The sequence below is a fragment of the Zingiber officinale genome, chromosome 8A (genome assembly GCF_018446385.1).
Source record: "Zingiber officinale cultivar Zhangliang chromosome 8A, Zo_v1.1, whole genome shotgun sequence".
Taxonomy (NCBI): Eukaryota; Viridiplantae; Streptophyta; class Magnoliopsida; order Zingiberales; family Zingiberaceae; genus Zingiber; species Zingiber officinale.
The window spans coordinates 116,051,986-116,071,667 of NC_056000.1; the positions used below are offsets into that span (position 1 = coordinate 116,051,986).

Here is a 19,682-nt window from a genome sequence, read left to right on the forward strand (position 1 = left end):
AGCTATTTATCTTTCTTTATCACATGATATGTTTATCCAAGATCCGGCTTTAGTGCGCATACATGATTATGACACTAAGTGTGCATCTTTATATCCCATGGGACATGGGAAAAGACCGAAAGGTGAACCAAAATCTCTGACCCATAAAGATTGAGACGTGAGGAGTTTGTCATGAAAGTATTCTAAAACCTCACGAGGGCAACATTGGCTATCACGAGCTCATGGCCGCAAGCTTATAGTTGGCCAAGTTCACGACCGCGAGCTCACGGCTGGCCAAGCTCGCGACCACAAGCTCTCATGATGACATTATAAACTAGAGGAGAGAGAAAGGAGAGGAGCATACCGAGATCAAGGAGAAGAGGACGCGAAAGACGCTAGAGATCGGAGAGGGCAAAACGCCGAAGAGCTCGGGAAGGGAACGTGAGATTGAGAATGTAAGATCAAGGTTTAGCCCTAATTTTGATCCCCAAAATAACGATTATTTTTTTTTGTTATATAGAAATGGAATTTAAATGTCATCGCTAATATACATATGGACATAAATGCCCACCACTAATATTTAAATGTTGTAGTGATAATTAATGGCAGAAACTTAAATTCTGTTCCTATTTCTAACGATATTATATTTACGTCGCTACTAATTTTAGATTAACTATAATTTTTTTATCATTAACAACCATTGTACCGATGACATTATAGTTCCATCTCTAATTAAAGATGGAATTATAAATTTATCGCTATATTAGTGACGAAAGTTTAATTTCATCTCTACATGTATTTCAAAAATTAATATTACTTTGATATTTATCTTTAAAAATTAACATCATTTTTGTGCTTATTTAAAATCAACATCATACCATTGTAGTGTTATATTTTGAAAATCAATATTTTTTAATATAGAGACGGAAATTAAATATATGTGCATTGCTAATTCCGTCTCTAAAAATAATTTTTTTATATTGAAAGAATTTTGATGGATGATTTGGTAAACAAAGAAAACACATCGGTTATCGTGATTAATTTGCCAAAAATACGATCCAACTATCCAAATTTCAATCTCGATTGTTGATTTCTTTCCATGTTTAATTATCGAACATAGTTTTATCAATCATCAAACTAAACTAGGAATCAATGCCCGACTAAACGAAAAACATGAACAATCAATCAATCCATGCATAATCAAATTATTTGTTGCCTAAAATCGAATTCAAAGTCGAGGAATATCAATGCCTCATCCAACACTATTTATTCGACCTCCAAGAAGTTTAATTCTCCGTCGAGCCTGAGCCTGAGCCTGAGCCTGCGAGAAATTAAACATGAGTAAAAGATCGAGCAAGGAGAGCGTTAATTCACAGGTAAATTCCGATCTTAATCGTGTTTTTTTATCTTCCTGCATGTTCTTGTTTTGCTATCTGAAAGCTTCTCCGTTTGTTGCTCCACCAGACAATTACTCTGAAGGTGAACGTCTGCTGCAAAGGTTGCCAGAATAAAATAGAGAAAGCACTTCGCAAGATTCATGGTAGGCTTCATCGTTCCATTCTTTTCTGTTTTGTCTTCCTTTTTTTTGGGTTTCGGTGTGATTTGGAGGAATGTGGATTGGAACAGGTGTCGAGGATGTGACGTTCGAAGCAGAGGAGAATAAGGTGATTGTGACGGGGGAGACGGACGCCGCCTCCCTCATCAAGAAGCTCAAGAAGCTCAAAAAACACGCAGTGCTCTGCGACGCTGGCGCGAGCAATGGCGAAAAGGAGGAGGAGAAAGCGCCCGAGGAGAATAGTAGCAGTTCTCCGCCCGGGCATGGCGGCGCGACGCAGCCGCCGACGGAAACGATGATGACGGACGAGCAGGGATACTGGCCGCAGGGCAACATGTACGAGAGCCACGAGAATTGCTCTGTGATGTGAGAGAAGAACCAGTATTGAAACTTATTATTATTATTATTATTAATATTATTATTATTATTATTATTATTATTCTTCGTTTGTATTAATTTTGAGGTATTAGTGTTTTGTGCAATAATAATATTTTAATATTTTAGGTGTCCTTTTACAAGTTTGACGATTAGTGATGTTGGCTGATGATAATATGGTGATGGTGATGCATTATTATTATTATTATTATTATTATTATTATTATTATTATTAAATAGGTAGATTATCAAAAAATATATACAAGTTAAAAGGTACAATTAATCCTAAAAACTAAAATAACTAATCTAAAAAATATTAGAAAAATTTACCATTAGATCCAAGTATCTAGATATGATACTTGGATCTCAACGAGCTATGTATAACAAATCCATATTCGAAAATAAGTCAAGCTCGACCAATAAGTTCCCGATTATATTGGTCATTCACAATTAACCATTAATTATGAATAAATCATAAGTGATACCTAATAGTAAATCATGACCCCCAATTGATTGAAAAATCACAGTCAACTTCAAAACATATTTTAAACCCTTCAGCAGCTACAATTATCAGTACTTCTGCTCTTTTCACGTATATTATACCCACTTGGTTTAAGACATTGACTATGTGTTAGTCCTTACTAGGTTGACTATGCTACACCTAATCCAAGTTGTAATTTATTGTCCTGTGGATTCAAATTACTCAAAAACACATGTCTGAAAAGATCATCCTCTTTATATGTTTGCTTTGGCTAAAGACTTATAAATAATAATCCTAACAAGATATCATAAGGTATACGCCTCATAAAATGCCCAAGTTGACTCGAAGGTAATGAACACAATCCAGACTCACAAAGGAAGAATTAAAATGAGTTGGCCCGCACAGGAATGAAAAAGATCTATGAGATAAACTCATCGAACTACATGAAGGAACAAATGACGCTAAGGTAACAAAACATGATCTCCTCTTAAATAATTTATTTAATATTAAAATACAGGATGAAGAGATGGTGAATCAGCTACACGTGAGGATCAAGGATATCCTCAACGGACTCCATCTAATCGACCACCAACTAGAGAACAGAAATAATATAAAGTACACCCTAAACTGGTTTCCTCGAAATACATTATAGGGATCTATTATGGATGCCTATAAAGTTTCTAGGAATCTTTCAAAATTAAAATTAGATGGGTTATTTTGTGAACTTGAACTCCACAAATATATTAACTCAAAATAGGTCGAGAAAGGTATGACTTTTCTTGCAGGTTCTTCAAAGGAGGGAAAGACCAAGTCCAAACCTGAGCCTGAATTTGAGTCTAACCTTGACTCATATGAAGAGGAGCAGCTTGTGAACATGGTGAGGAAGATGTTAACCAGAAAGAAGAAGGACTACAAAAATAAAGACCTTCAAAAGATAATCAAGCCAAACTCTAACAAGTCAAGTATCACTTGCTATGGATGCAACAAAAAGGAGCACTATAAGAACGAGTGCCCAAATCTTGAGGACAAGCTGAAGAAATTCAAGAAAAAGAAGGCCCTCAAGGAGACTTTGGACGAGTCATCTTAGAGGAATCAGACAACGATGAACCTAAGCAGAACAACTACTTCAAACTCATGGCAATCGGACCTGAGTCAGAAAGAGAGTCAGACTAAGAAGAAGAGTCTGAGTATAAGTCAAGACACGAGTCCGTACTCGTTTCTGAAGGTTCCGCCGAGGTAAAATCTAACTTGGCTACTAAATTTTTTAAAATTATTTTATGCATGAATAAAAAATTAACTAAATATGAAAATGTAACGCCCGAAAATTCTCGAAACTGCATTATAAATATTCTACGATTTTTATGAAATTTTTAGATATTTTTCCGGAATTTTCCGAGTACCGGAAGCAGCAAAAATAATTAGAAAACGAAAACGGCCTTAGCGGGAATTGAACCCGAGACCTATGGTCTAGAGATAATGTTAGTAACCAGTTAAACCCAGCAGGGTCGTGCTGAAAGGGAAGGGAACCAATAAAATTTATATTGGAGTTGGGCGAATTAATTCTTTAATATGAATAGGAAGGTTAAGTTGGGGTTCGTTTATTTTTGAGAACTTGGTTCGGCAACATCCTTCCCCACCGAGACCCTCTCACGCCACCTCTCTCTTTTCTTCCTCCTTCTTTCGGCGCCACACCAAGGAAGACCTAGGGTTCTTTCTCTAGGGCCCCAAGGACACTTTCCGGCGACGACTCCAACACGAAAGAGGTTCTTCTCCGCGAGAGGAACGCGAAGACGTGAGCGGATCGTCGAGAAAGTCATCTCCACCGGAACTCTAGCGATTAGAATCGTAAGAAATTACGAATAGGAGGTAAGAAGCCCCTCACCTGCAGTATAATAGCTACCGTGTGATTTTCTGTGCATTAGTTTAGTTATATGCATATGTTTTCGACACATAGGGTGTATTTAACCCTCCTCGCAGGTTTAGGGATTTAGTGAGTACCTTTAGATGGGCCGGACACCTCTTTTCTCCTTCAGTTGGAGGTTTAGATGCTGTTGGGTGCCTAAAGGTAGTCTCCCTAATAGAGAGGGGAGTTAAAGCGCACTAGGTGTTCGATTAAATAACCAGCTTAGAAAAGAATGCAACTTAGGCATTTTTATTAGCACGGTTGAATGCATTAGAAGCATCTAAATTAGTAAATCAGTTTATTATAGCTTATATGGGACTACGGTCCAATGGGTGGGCTCCCACAGTCGCCTCTAGGTTCAGACAACCTAGCTCTAGGTTCTGACAACCTAGAAATAGCAAGATAAGGACAATTCAGCTATAACCAATATTTTATTTTCAGCAGTGGCACTGTACTGGATTAGATATCTATTGGGTTGGGCTCCCATAGTCGGTCCCTAGGTTTAGATAACCTAGTAGCTCTACTAAATTCGGGACTTGCAACCCCGGGTCTAGTTAGAGACGCACGCACAACACGTACAGTTGCCAGGGCCCATCAACAAGATGTTTAGTATTTTCACTTACTATATGTATATGGTTTTCAACCTTTCAGAAATTAGTTCATGAATTCAGTACAGTTCTAGCAGTAGATCAGTATTAGCGTAGCTCAGTTCTTAGTATCAGCTTAGTTTTTCCCTGTGAATATGCATGATGACTTTATGTTTAGCTTTAGATATGCCATGATTGTATGCTTATATGCCATGCCATGCTTAGTTTATTCAGTATACCCAGCATATGTTTTAAACAACATGATTTAAAATCATATTTGCATCATTGCATGTTTTGTGAGGTAGATGGTTTCTTACTAAGCTTTTTAGCTTATAGATACTACTTTTCTTATACTGCAGATAAAGGTAAAGGAAAAGTGGACCAGTAGCGGAGGCTGGAGGTCAATGCAGATCAAGATGTGTGTGGCAGGAACTGGGATAAAAGATTCTAAGGGATTTTAGCAAGTTTTGTTTAAGCATCAGAACTTTACAGTATTTTGTTATTTGCACTCTAGTTGTTAATCACTATGAATTAGTTAGCTATGCACTCTATTCTGCTTAGAACCCTTCTCTTATGATGTGAGAATGTTAGTTGCCATTGTTAGAGTGTTTCCTAGCCTTTTTAGAATTGTTTTGTGAGGTTTTGGCACGCCAAAGTGCTGAAATCAGAGTTCCCGGGTGAAATCAAAACTCTGATCGGTCTCCAGACCGATCAGGGCCTGGGCAGTGCCACTGGATCGGTCAGCCGACCGATCCAGACAGATACAGTATGCTACTGTATCCTCCTGGATCGGTCAGCCGACCGATCCAGCACGATACAGTAGCGTTCCAGGAGAGTTTCAACTGCCTGGATCGGTCAGCCGACCGATCCAGACATACCTGGATCGGTCTTCCGACCGATCCAGTCACACCTGGATCGGTCTGTCGACCGATCCAGTTGGGAACAGAGTGACCGCAGCTCCGATCGATCTGTGGATCGATCGGCAGGTCTGTAGGTAGTTGGGAAGTTTAGCTTCTAGTCCCTAGCTCAGTTGGGATGTTCAGTTTCCCCTCCTTAGCATGTGTACACCAGCAAAGAAGGTCTTTAGACCTTTCTTATCAGTTGTATCCGTCCTTAGTAGAGTAAAATTTTAATTAGCCAACTTTCCGCGCAGTATAGCATAGCATAACTGTAGCGATCGGCCTTACAGCCTAGTACCCAGAAGGCGGGTCGTTACAGAAAATGAAATTAACCTGCTCCTTAAGGAAAATCAACACCTTAAGGAATAACAAAACTCCAAAATTGAAAACCCTAATTTAACTCAAGTCGAAAGACTGAGGAAGGCAATTCTACTCTAAAAATCGAAATAACTAATTTAAAAGAACTATTAGAAAAATTCACCACTAGATCCAAATATCTAGATATGATACTTGGATATCAACAAGCTGTGTATAACAAATCCAGATTCGGAAACAAGTCTAGCTCGACAAATAAAATCTTTATTTCATTAATAAAACACACTAAAAATACTAAAGCATGAGTTCCAAAAGCTTGTCTAACCAATCAAGTAGGACCAAACCAATATTATATACCCAAAAATGAAATCCACTACTTAAAAATAAAATGAAAATAAATCTAATAAAACAAATTCAAACTTAGGCTACAAATTTAAATCTAATAAATCAAATTCAAACGTCAACTACAAATTTAACTCTAAAAAGTCAAATTCAAATTCAAGCTATAATCAAGTTCACTATAATTACAAAACAAATCGACATAAACCTAAATTTAAAACAAAACCCAAGTTCAATAATTCAGGGGGAGGCTCCAAATTATTTAGCACATCAAAAACATAGTCTACACTTCTGGGTAGTTAGGACTAGACAATAATAAGATATTTTGACTCTTGCTCAAAATAGTACTAGGGTGGGGCAAGATGAGAGTACGTTAGGAAAACTTGGTCTAGGGAGTCAAGTAGGGTAAGACATACCCTACTTGGTCTACTTAGTTAAGCATAACTAATTGAAACTACCTTGCCACATCCTAGACTAGTGTTACTCTCCGCAAGTGTACGGAAATGTCGCAAGTAATATAAAAGATTATCGTATCCACAGGGACTGGAATAAGCACTAGAAATGTCTCAATGCGAATTAGCTAAACAACTATCCAATTGTTTCAAAAGCAAAGTAAAGGTAATCAAATCTAATATTAAAGATCAACAAACAAGAGTTTAGAGTTTTGGGTTATGATAAAGGAAGATTCTAGGAGTTTCGGTTTCTTTGTAAGATTTCTTGAATGTAAATGGTTCACCAATTTTTATCCCTCAATTGCCAAACATGTAGAAAGTTGTCGGTTCCCTCTTGCAATAGACAACCGGCTAAGGACTGAGAAATGTATCTAAATAGGATTAATTAGACATGAACCTATGTTGTCCTTACACAGAAGTGCACCTATCACTATGCCTTCCTCGGATATCAACGTAGAAGCCCACGACTCATTAATCTATCAAGATACAAGAAGCTAATCATAAAATTCATCCTACTCTCTTGAATATCCCTATTTCCTCTTCAAGATTATCTCTCAAACGTCCTTACACGGGCTTGCACCTGTCACGTGGATCCCTCGGATGATCGAGTGAGAGTTTATCTTTACAAAGTCCATAAGAAATCCAAACAATCAATCAAGAATGAGAATTAAGCACAAATCACCATCAATCATTCAAGATCTAATTGATACAAGCAAGATAATGTCATTGAAACAAGAAAATGGCAAATCCATAAGAGATTACATCAATCCATCATACAAATACTCCCTTAATCCTAGAATACAAGATCTACTCCATGAATCGAGGAAGAAAATCCGAAGAAATAGAGATTACAAGCTTTCCTTGAATCCCCAATCCAAGAAAACAAGAAGAGGGGAAAGAGAAAACTTATCTACGAAGAAGCCTTGTCTTCGGATCCAATCCTTGCTCCGGAGTCGAAATCGTCGAGATCTCCCTTAGAATCGCCCAGAAATCCTCCCAAGAATGGGAGGAAACCACCAAATCTTGCTTTCTCCCAAAGGGGGAGAGATCCCCTTTCAATTCATGAAGAAGGGTTTAAATAGAGGAGGGAATCGGGCGCCACACGGCCCCGTGACACGGCCGTGTGAGATTCACACGGCCATGTCCAGTTCCCTCTCTGCCAAACCTGCACGGCCGTGTGACTCCACACGGCCAGAACCGTGTGGTGCACACTGCCACAGCCTGCTTGTCTCTGGAAGTCTCACACGTACTGTAGATCCACACGGCCATGTAAGGTTTCTGCTCTTCAAATCTTGACACGGCCGTGCGCGGTCCACACGGCCAGGACACCTTCCTCTTCTGTTGGTGCCAAACTCCACACGGCCCGAGCTCCATCCCAGTGCATGGCCGTGTGAGGTACACGGCCTGGTGCTGTCTCCCTTCGCTTCCTCCAATGCATGCCCAAAGATGTAGATTCTTCACCAAATCGACTCCTGTGTACAGCACAAAAAGCGGATCTCCGAACCAACAGAGTAAATATGCTAAAAGGAAAGTGGAAGTATAAAATGCATAGATCAAGCATGCTCAAAGTATGTAAATGTGCGTAAAAACATGCATAAAAGAGTATATAATCTTCGCACATCAACCACCTCTTTAAACTTTGCTTGTTCAACAAAATGTAGTCTAAATTCATATGTTCTACAACACATTCATAAAACCCAGTGCACTTTCCTAACTCTATCAAAAAGTTTCATTAACAAGCTTGATCATGGAAACAAGTAAAGTATGGTTCAAGCATAAGAATCTTGTGCGCAGTGTAAAAGTAACTCAACACCCTTCAAGTTTCAATCCATGTCCTAGTCAAGTCGTCATCAAATTTGAATTCCTAATGTTTCCAGTGAAAGACAAGTAACCAGTGATAGGCACTTACTTACCATTCACTTGGTTCATATTTCTCAACTAACCCAAGGTCTCAAAGGTGTGCTCAATCTCAAGAGAAACTAAACAGTCATTTCCCCAGTAACCTAACTCGGTCTCAAAGGGGTGACTTGCTAGATTCCACTCATGACAACTGTTTTTTATATCCCTTATTGTTTTTTTTTATAAGTGTTTGCATTGTGCAAAACTTATTCACAAATGTACTTTTAGCACACATGTTGGGATATTTTGATTTTTCCAAATGAGCTTTAATGATTTGAGCCTCATCCAGTAACCAAAATGAAAGTTGAGAGATCACCATGGAAACCAAGTACTAAGCAAACAAGATGAATCATGACTATTTCAATGACATCAACTGTTCAAGCATCAAGCACAAGTGTAGTGAAGATAAAATCCTTAAGGTTGAACCAAAACTAAAACTCATCACCATAAGATTCTTAGCTTATTAATGCTTCCCAAGATAGAAAAAAGAACTACACAAAGTTTACTAGTAGCATCATGCGAACATCATGAATCGAGACAATAATCGTGCTAACATTTCACTTGAATCCAAGAAAGTATATAAGTGAAGATTTGATGTTCTCAAAATTTTTTTGCCATGATTATTTCAAAAACAAGCAAAATAAAGCAACAAGCAAAGAAAATAAGAACTAACATGAAAAACTAATCAAAAACTAAAAACTGAAAACCAAACTAAACAATACATGACACCCCCCCAGACTTAAACTTTTCATCGTCCCGATGAAATCAGTATGGTGGAGGAGGTGGAAGATCAGGAAAATCAGGGAAGGAAGATGCAAAATCCTTAACAAACCATTTAACTTCGTTTCTGAAAAAATTATGATATTCAAACAATTTATCAATATCATCCTGCACAAATCTCATACAACCTCTAAGATCTTCATGAAATTCCATTTTAGCCCTATAAGCATTCATCATTTTAGAAATCTTATCACACAATTCTCTTTCGCTCTTGAAACAATCTTGTAGCTTTTTAAATAGTTCCTCCTCCATAAACTTCTTATCTTCAAGAAATTCATTAGTTGAATCTAAATCACTATGAATATTCTTTAAAGCAGAATTAAGTTCTTGAAACATAAAACTATGAATCTCTTGGTTACCCTTAGAAACATTTTTTTGAGTAAAAGTTGACAAGGCTCTAGATTGTTGCCTAGCTAACTTTAAACACCAATTCTCTTTATTATGAATTGTAGTAAAATCATGATTGGGCAATTTTAAAGGGAAACCATTTTAATGACTAAACTAAATCCATGCTCTTCATGCTTAATCATTTTCATTGCTAAACATGAATTGAAATCCAACGTACAAAAACTCTCCACCACCTCTAATTCACTCAAATCACATCCTAATATTAAGGCCAATTGAGTAAGTAATCCCCCCAAAATAATAGGTGTGGTAGAATTTGATTTCCCTAATTTTGCCAAATGTCTAAGAAAGAAATAACCAGAATTAATTGGAACATTTTCGACCATTGCCCACAAACAATACAAGTCTACAAGTCTTACCGATCCCTCTTTGTCCTCCCTTCCAAATATAGTGTTTTTCATGACCAAATAAGCATATTTAAAAATAGGATTGATAATTTGGCAAACTCTGGAATTATGAGGATCAAATAACGGTTGTTCAGAGATTTGTTGCCAAAAATGTGAATTCTCAAATTGGGGCAAAATCACACACACATCATTCTTTGGCAACTCATAACAAGTATTAAAATCTCCCAACGTCCATTCATAATTTTCATTAAACAACCGGAATTTACACTTCCCCCCTCCTTGAACATTATCAACTTCTATTGAGCTTAAAAATTCAAGAACAATTCTAGGATAAGTAGGATATCTCATGTTCACTTTACCACTCCATCCTATCCTTTCAAATAGCCAAACTAAATCATCCTTAAACCCCAAAGTTTCTAAAGTTTCAACATCAAGAAACCTAGTACCTAAAAGATGTCGTTTACATAAAGACGAATATCTATACCGTTGCTCATCACTAGAGAAAACAATACCAAAGTCATTAGAAATACCTTTAAAGCAAACATTCCCCTCCTTTCTTGCAACCACCTTCTCCTTCCCTTTTCTTGTGGCCGAAGTCTCCTCAATCACGTTTTCCATGGAAGAAAATCTAATCTCCTAAAGAAGAATGAGAAGGAAAAATTGGAAGAAGTAATTCAATCCTTTAGAAATGGGGAGATAGGGAAAAGGAGCAAGCGGCGGTACACGGTCGTGCGCCGCCCCCACCCCGTGCCCTTATTCCTTAAGAAGATGTGGATCAGGCCGTGTGATATCACACGGCCATGATCATTTCTCATCGCACGGCCGTGTCTGTGACACGGCCCAAACATCTTCTTTCACGGGTTTCTTCGCACGGCCATGTCTGGGACACGGCCTATTCGTCTTTCCCCTCGGGATTCTCTGCACGGCCGTGTCTATGACACGGCCTATACCTTTTTCTCCTCGGGAGATACCACACGGCCGTGTCTGGATGACACGGCCCAAACACTTCCCTTCTCTGCAACCTTTGCCTGGCCGTGTATAGCACACGGCCTGACTCTGTTTTGCACCTAACCTGAAAACAAAAATCAAAAACAAGTAAAAACCAACAAAATGAATTTACACTAGCTAAAAGAATTCAATCTGGAGGGCGAGATTCAGAAAAATACAACCTTTGTACCTCTTCTATTTTCGTGCCATGAATATATTTTTTCAGTCGTTGACCATTTACCTTAATTATCCCAAAATCTTTGTTCCAAATATCTACAGCTCCAAAAGGATAAACCTTCTTTACCTCATATGGACCCGTCCACCTTGACTTAAGCTTCCCAGGAAAGAGTTTTAATTTTGAATTGAACAACAAAACCAAATCTCCCACATTAAAGTCTTTACGAAGAATGTGTTGATCGTGCCATTTCTTTGTCCTTTCTTTGTAAGATTTAGCATGCTCATATGCGTCCATCCTTAATTCATCAAGTTCGTTCAACTGAAGCTTCCTTTTCTCCCCTGCTCCTTTTAAATCCATATTCAAATTTGCAATTGCCCAATAAGCCTTATGTTCTAGTTCAACTGGAAGATGGCAAGGCTTACCATAAACTAATCGAAATGGGGTCATCCCTATAGGAGTTTTATAAGCAGTTCGATAAGCCCATAAAGCATCATCTAGTTTCAACGCCCAATCCTTCCTTGAAGTAGATACAGTCTTTTCCAATATGGACTTAATTTCTCGGTTAGATATCTCAGCTTGCCCATTAGTCTGAGGATGATAAGGTGTTGCTACTTTATGCTTCACTCCATATCTTCTAAGTAAGTTTTCAAACTGTTTCTCTATAAAATGTGATCCTCCATCACTAATGACTGCCCTTGGCACCCCAAATCTTGGAAAGATAATACTCCTAAATAATTTGATAACTGTTCTCGCATCGCACGTAGGAGATGCCACAGCTTCTACCCATTTGGACACATAATCTACTGCCACAAGAATATACCTATTCCCATATGAAAGAGGGAAAGGTCCCATGAAATCAATTCCCCAAACATCAAATAACTCAACCTCAAGAATGTAATTTAACATTGTTTCATTTCTTCTAGTTATATTCCCAGTTCTCTGACATTGGTCACAGGATTGAACAAACAACTTAGCATCCTTGAATAAGGTTGGCCAATAAAATCCTGCTTGAAGAATCTTCGTAATCGTTTTTGAACTACCCAGATGTCCTCCATAGGACGAAGAATGGCAATGAAACAAGATATCTCTAACCTCTTCTTCAGGTATACATCTTCGATAAATCACATCATTGCATTTCTTGTACAGGAGAGGTTCATCCCACACATTCTTAACTTCTGAAAAAAACTTTTTCCTTTGTTGATGAGAAAAATTCGGAGGTAACACTCCACTAGCAAGGAAATTCACAAAATCTGCATACCAAGGAGTTTTCACACTTGATAAGGCTAGCAAGTGTTCATCCGGGAATATGTCATCAATAGGCAAATCAACATCCACCTCATTTTCTGACTTTTGAGATATTCTAGACAAATGATCCGCTACTACATTTTCAGCTCCTTTCTTATCCCTAATCTCAAGGTTGAACTCTTGCAAAAGTAAAATCCACCTGATTAACCTAGGTTTAGCGTCCTTCTTTCCAAGTAGATACCGGATAGCTGCATGATCAGTATATACTATTACTCTTGATCCCACTAGATAAGATCTAAATTTATCAATAGCAAATACCACTGCCAATAATTCTTTTTCCGTAGTAGAGTAGTTTACTTGGGCTGCATCAAGTGTTTTACTTGCATAATGGATCGCATGCAAAATCTTATTTCTTCGCTGTCCCAAAACTGCTCCTACAGCAAAATCACTAGCATCACACATTATTTCAAAAGGAAGATCCCAATCAGGTGCTTGAATGACGGGAGCTGTTGTAAGAGCACTCTTAATTTTATTGAAGGCTTCAATACATTCGCTATCAAAACAAAACTCAACATCTTTAATCAACAGATTAGTCAATGGCTTGGAAATCTTTGAAAAGTCCTTAATAAAGCGTCTATAAAAGCCATCATATCCTAAAAAACTCCTAACTCCTTTTATATTGATGGGTGGGAGTAATTTGTCTATTACTTCCACTTTTGCTGGATCTACCTCAATACCACGCTCTGAAATTTTATGCCCCAAAACTATCCCTTCCTTAACCATAAAATGACATTTTTCCCAGTTCAACACTAGGTTTGTATCTTCACACCTTTTTAGAACAGTAGAAAGATTTGACAAACAAGAATCAAAGTCATTCCCATAAACTGAGAAGTCATCCATGAAAACCTCCATAATTTTCTCTATTAAATCTGAAAAAACTGCCATCATGCACCTCTGAAAAGTGGCTGGAGCATTACAAAGCCCAAATGGCATCCGACGATAGGCAAAGGTACCATAAGGGCAAGTAAAAGTAGTCTTCTCCTGGTCTTGAGGATGAATTGGAATTTGAAAAAAACCAGAATATCCGTCCAAGTAACAAAAATAAGAATGTTTAGCCAATCTTTCAAACATTTCATCAATAAATGGTAAGGGGAAATGATCCTTCCTTGTTTCTTTATTCAACTTCTGATAATCAATGCACATTCGCCACCCCGTCACTGTTCGTGTTGAAATTAGCTTATCATCTTCATTCTTGATAACAGTCATTCCTCCTTTTTTTGGAACCACGTGGACTGGACTCACCCATGCACTATCCGAAATTGGGTAAATAATCCCCGCATCAAGTAGTTTAATCACTTCCTTCTTTACTACCTCTTTTAAATTTGGATTTAGTCTCCTTTGATGCTCAATTGATTTCTTGTACCCCTCTTCAAGTAAAATTCTATGCATACAGAGAGATGGACTAATCCCTTTTATATCTTCTATTGTATATCCAATGGCCTTTCTATGCAACCTTAACTCATCCAACAGTCTCTTTGTTTCAAACTCATTTAACTGAGCACTAATTATAACTGGATAAGTAGAATTCGGCCCAAGAAATTCATACCTAAGATTTGGGGGTAATGGTTTAAGTTCAAGTTGAAGTGGTACTATCTCTGGAAAAACTGGCTCTTGTCCTATCAACATAGTCTCCTCCTCAGCCAAGCTTTCTTCTGACAACTCTTCATTGTCTAAAGACAGATCTTCCTCCTTATGATCACCAAGACATACCCCCTTTTCTGTTGAAAATGCTTTTTCACCAAATGTTTTTGATAATGATGCACAACACCAAGGAAATAATGTTTGGAAATCACTTTGATTCAAGATAAGCCCTTTTTCAACATCATCCTTTCCTCCAATGATATCCATTGTCAAGAATGAACTATCTTGCTCTGCCCAATCATTGGAATTTTACGTGATTCTGCCAACTATCTCAAAAGTTTCTTCTAGACTTTTTTTCAAAAATGATCCTCCAGATGCTAAATCCAGTTGATTCTTATTTGAGAAAGAAAGCCCAACATAGAATAAATGCATAATTAACCATTTCTCAATTCCATGATGTGGACATAACTGCAGAAGAGAAGAATATCTTTCCCAGGCTTGGTACAATTTTTCTCCATCCAATTGCTTAAAATTTAAAATTTGACTTCTCAAATAAGTAGTTTTCCTTGGAGGGAAATATTGGTCAAGGAATTTTTGCTCTAACTCATCCCATGTTCTGATACTTTGAGACTTTAGAGAATTGTACCATCTTTTTGCAGCACCCTTCAGACTAAAAGGAAAAGCAAGCAGCTGAATAATATCAGATGAAACTTCTTCATATTTCAAAGTACAACAATATCTATAAAACTCCATCAAATGGGAATAAGGATCTTCAATCTCTAATCCTCCAAACTGAGTTTTCTGAACCATGGAAACAAAAGATGGTTTGAATATAAAATTTCTTGCTTGTATGTAAGGGTAAACAATTGCTCCCATTTGTTTTGCAGACTTCGGAGCTCCATAATCTCCTAGTGACTTGCACACCATGTTTAGATATTCTTGTTCTTCGATTTGCCTTTGCAGAATTCTTCTTTTATGGAAAGTTCTATCAATCTCAGGGTCAAAAGGAAAGAATTCCCCTGCAAAGTTAGATCTTCGCATACACAAGAACAAGATAGCAGATAACAATTCGACACAAAAAGAAAATTAGAAGAATCAAAAATGCAGAATTGAATTTGTACAAAAAGAATTAACAAGAAGTGAAAGTTATACAAGAAACTAAAAAAAACAGAAATCTAATGATTAGTTACAACTATGCAATATGAAAGGAAAACAAATGTTATGTTTAGTCTAACTCAATTGATAATTCCTAATGTTATAGCGCAGTCCCCGGCAACGACGCCAAAAACTTGTTACTCTCCGTAAGTGTACGGAAATGTCGCAAGTAATATAAAAGATTATCGTATCCACAGGGACTGAAATAAGAACTAGAAATGTCTCAATGCGAATTAGCTAAACAACTATCCAATTGTTTCAAAAGCAAAGTAAAGGTAATCAAATCTAATATTAAAGATCAACAAACAAGAGTTTAGAGTTTTGGGTTATGATAAAGGAAGATTCTAGGAGTTTCGGTTTCTTTGTAAGATTTCTTGAATGTAAATGGTTCACCAATTCTTATCCCTCAATTGCCAAACATGTAGAAAGTTGTCGGTTCCCTCTTGCAATAGACAACCGGCTAAGGACTGAGAAATGTATTTAAATAGGATTAATTAGACATGAACCTATGTTGTCCTTACACAGAAGTGCACCTATCACTATGCCTTCCTCGGATATCAACGTAGAAGCCCACGACTCATTAATCTATCAAGATACAAGAAGCTAATCATAAAATCCATCCTACTCTCTTGAATATCCCTATTTCCTCTTCAAGATTATCTCTCAAACGTCCTTACACGGGCTTGCACCTGTCACGTGGATCTCTCGGATGATCGAGTGAGAGTTTATCTTTACAAAGTCCATAAGAAATCCAAACAATCAATCAAGAATGAGAATTAAGCACAAATCACCATCAATCATTCAAGATCTAATTGATACAAGCAAGATAATGTCATTGAAACAAGAAAATGGCAAATCCATAAGAGATTACATCAATCCATCATACAAATACTCCCTTAATCCTAGAATTCAAGATCTACTCCATGAATCGAGGAAGAAAATCCGAAGAAATAGAGATTACAAGCTTTCCTTGAATCCCCAATCCAAGAAAACAAGAAGAGGGGGAAAGAGAAAACTTATCTACAAAGAAGCCTTGTCTTCGGATCCAATCCTCGCTCCGGAGTCGAAATCGTCGAGATCTCCCTTAGAATCGCCCAGAAATCATCCCAAGAATGGGAGGAAACCACCAAATCTTGCTTTCTCCCAAAGGGGGAGAGATCCCCTTTCAATTCATGAAGAAGGGTTTAAATAGAGGAGGGAATCGGGCGCCACACGGCCCCGTGACACGGCCGTGTGAGATTCACACGGCCATGTCCAGTTCCCTCTCTGCCAAAGCTGCACGGCCGTGTGACTCCACACGGCCAGAACCCTAATGCTACACGGCCGTGTTGTGCACACGGCCACAGCCTGCTTGGTCTCTGGAAGTCTCACACGGCCGTTTAGATCCACACGGCCATGTAAGGCTTCTGCTCTGGTTGGCTTCAAATCTTGACACGGTCGTGCGAGGTCCACACGGCCATGTCATCTTCCTCTTCTGTTGGTGCCAAACTCCACACGGCCCGAGCTCCATCCCAGTGCATGGCCGTGTGAGGTACACGACCCGGTGCTTTCTCCTTTCGTTTCCTCCAATGCATGCCCAAAGATGTAGATTCTTCACCAAATCGACTCCTGTGTACAGAAAATGCACAAAAAGCAGATCTCCGAACCAACAGAGTAAATATGCTAAAAGGAAAGCTGGAAGTATAAAAATGCATAGATCAAGCATGCTCAAAGTATGTAAATGTGCGTAAAAACATGCATAAAAGAGTATATAATCTTCGCACATCAACTAGTTAGACCAAGGTTTAATAATAGGAAAATTAAATATCCAATGTCTTAAAAAGACTTTATCTAGAAGTGGTCGTTGCTCTGATGACTAAGAAGCCCTCTATGTCTCGCCACAGTCTGAAAATTGATTTTTGAAATACGCATTTAATTAACTGACGATTAAATCTGAATCTAACACAAAGTCAAACGATTTTTAAAAATAAAGAGTAAATCATCTCACAAAATTAGAGGATACTATTTATTGAAAACATAAATTGAATGAGATGAATCAGGATATAATTGAATCTTCAAATTAAATTAAATTTTCTAATTAAATTAATTAAACCTTAATAAAAATTAAAGATTAATTTAACTTTAAATATTAATTAATGAAACTATTTTAATGAATATTTAAAATTAAAACTTTTTTAAACTTTTAAAAATATATTAACTTTTAAAATTAAATTGTTTAAAATCAAAATCAATTAAAACTTAAAAATTAAGTTAAACTTAATCAAAATTAATCAAAACTTAACACGTAGCTTATACTTAGTTAAATTAACACTTGAGTCTAATCATGACTCCTACCTTTTGTAGGAATTCAAGTAGATATTGTACAGTGATTGTTCCACATATATGACTGGAGATCACACTAAATTTATCAAACTAAAATATAAAAGTCTAGGAATAATTACCTTTGGAAATAACGATAAACTTAAGGTAATTGGAATAGGTAACACTAAACTAGAGTCTGATATCTTTATTCACAAAGTATTACTTGTTGAGAATTTTAAATTCAATTTGCTTAGCATTAGTCAATTATGTAATTTTGGTTATAAGGTTAAGTTCTTATCATCTGAATGTTTAATTAAACACATAAAAACCCCTAATATAAAATTAAAAAGGATTTAGGCATAATAATTTTTATACAATTAACATAGTTAGCTCCTCACTTAAATGCCACTTGACATAAAAAAAATAAAATCTAGCTATGGTATAGAAGATTGTCCCACACTAACTTTAAAATCCTCACTAAATTAAATGGGCTAGTTAGAAGACTACCAAAATTACCCAATTTAGAAGCAACAATTTGTAATGCTTGTCAATAGGGGAAACAAACCAAATCAACTCATAAACTGACTAATCAAACTTAAACCCATGCTATCCTATAATTACTACATTTAGACCTATTTGACTCACATGGAGTTAAGTCAATTAATAGTAGTCTATATTGCCTAGTAATAATTGATGATTATTCAAGATTTACTTGGGTAAAATTATTAAAAAATGAAGATAAAACATTTAAAATATTCAGTAATTTTGTTAAACAAATTGAAAATGAAAAAGAGTCAAAAATTAAAAGAATTAGGAGCGATAATAGTGGGGAATTTAAAAATCACAAGTTTACAAAATTTGTTTAGAAAATTGCTATTACCAAGAATTTTTATGTCCTAAAATACCTCAACAAAATGGAGTAGTTGAGAGAAAAAAATAAAATCCTGAAAGAAGTCACTACGACAATGCTTAATAATATCAATTACCCAAATACCTCTGGGTTTGTAACGACCCGCCTTCTACTAACTAAGCTGTAAGGCCGATCGTCACATTATGCTGTGCTAACTAATCCATGACCATCATTAAATCTAGTGCGGAAGCTGTACCAATTAAAATTTCTGCTAAACTATTATCATTTCTTGGTTCTACACGTGCTAAGGGATGTAATCTAAGCTATTCATGTCATTATTACCTCCCCTTATGGTCAAGGAACTTAATTAAGGGTTTCTAGCTAATATCAGGCCTCCCAATCGATCCACGGATCGATTGGAATGGTCGAATCGATCCGGAGATCGATTCAGAGGGCTACTGTATCCGAGACGTGGGTTGGATCGATCCAGGGATCGATCCAGCACACTACTGTGCTCAGGGCAATATTCTGGATCGATCGGCTGATCGATCCAGACTGGTCAATCGATCCAGCGATCGATCCCAGAGCTCTCTGTTCGCGACAGAAATTGCTGGATCGATCAGCTGATCGATCCAGAGGCCTACTGTTCGCGAGTCCAATTGCCCAGTCGATCCTTCGATCGATTGGAAACTCTCGAATCGATCAACTGATCGATTCGAGTTTCTGTTTTCGTGCCAAAGGCCTGATTTCAGCACTGTCTCGTGCCAAATCACACATAATGACTCCAAAAATGACTAAGAACATCCTAACAATAATAACTAACATTCTAACATCATAAAAATAGTGTTCTAAGCATAATAGAGTGCATGGTTAACTAATTCATAGCAATTAACATATTAAAGTGCAAAATGCTCAAACACTGAACAGTTCTAATGTTTAAACCAAGCTTGCTAAAGTTCCCTAAGATCTCTATTCCAAGTTTCTGCCCACACACATCTTCGTAGCATTG

At 37.2% G+C, this 19,682-nt stretch overlaps 1 protein-coding gene across 1 annotated transcript; it reads left to right on the forward strand.

Annotated features, from left to right (window-relative positions):
- The first annotated feature begins 1,316 nt into the window (after window positions 1-1,316).
- On the forward strand, window positions 1,317-1,904 carry LOC122011151 (heavy metal-associated isoprenylated plant protein 37-like). Its single transcript, XM_042567574.1, has 3 exons — window positions 1,317-1,355; window positions 1,420-1,519; window positions 1,606-1,904. The coding sequence occupies exons 1-3, from the start codon at window positions 1,317-1,319 to the stop codon at window positions 1,902-1,904; spliced, it is 438 nt and encodes a 145-aa protein (XP_042423508.1).
- The last annotated feature ends 17,778 nt before the right edge of the window (window positions 1,905-19,682 follow it).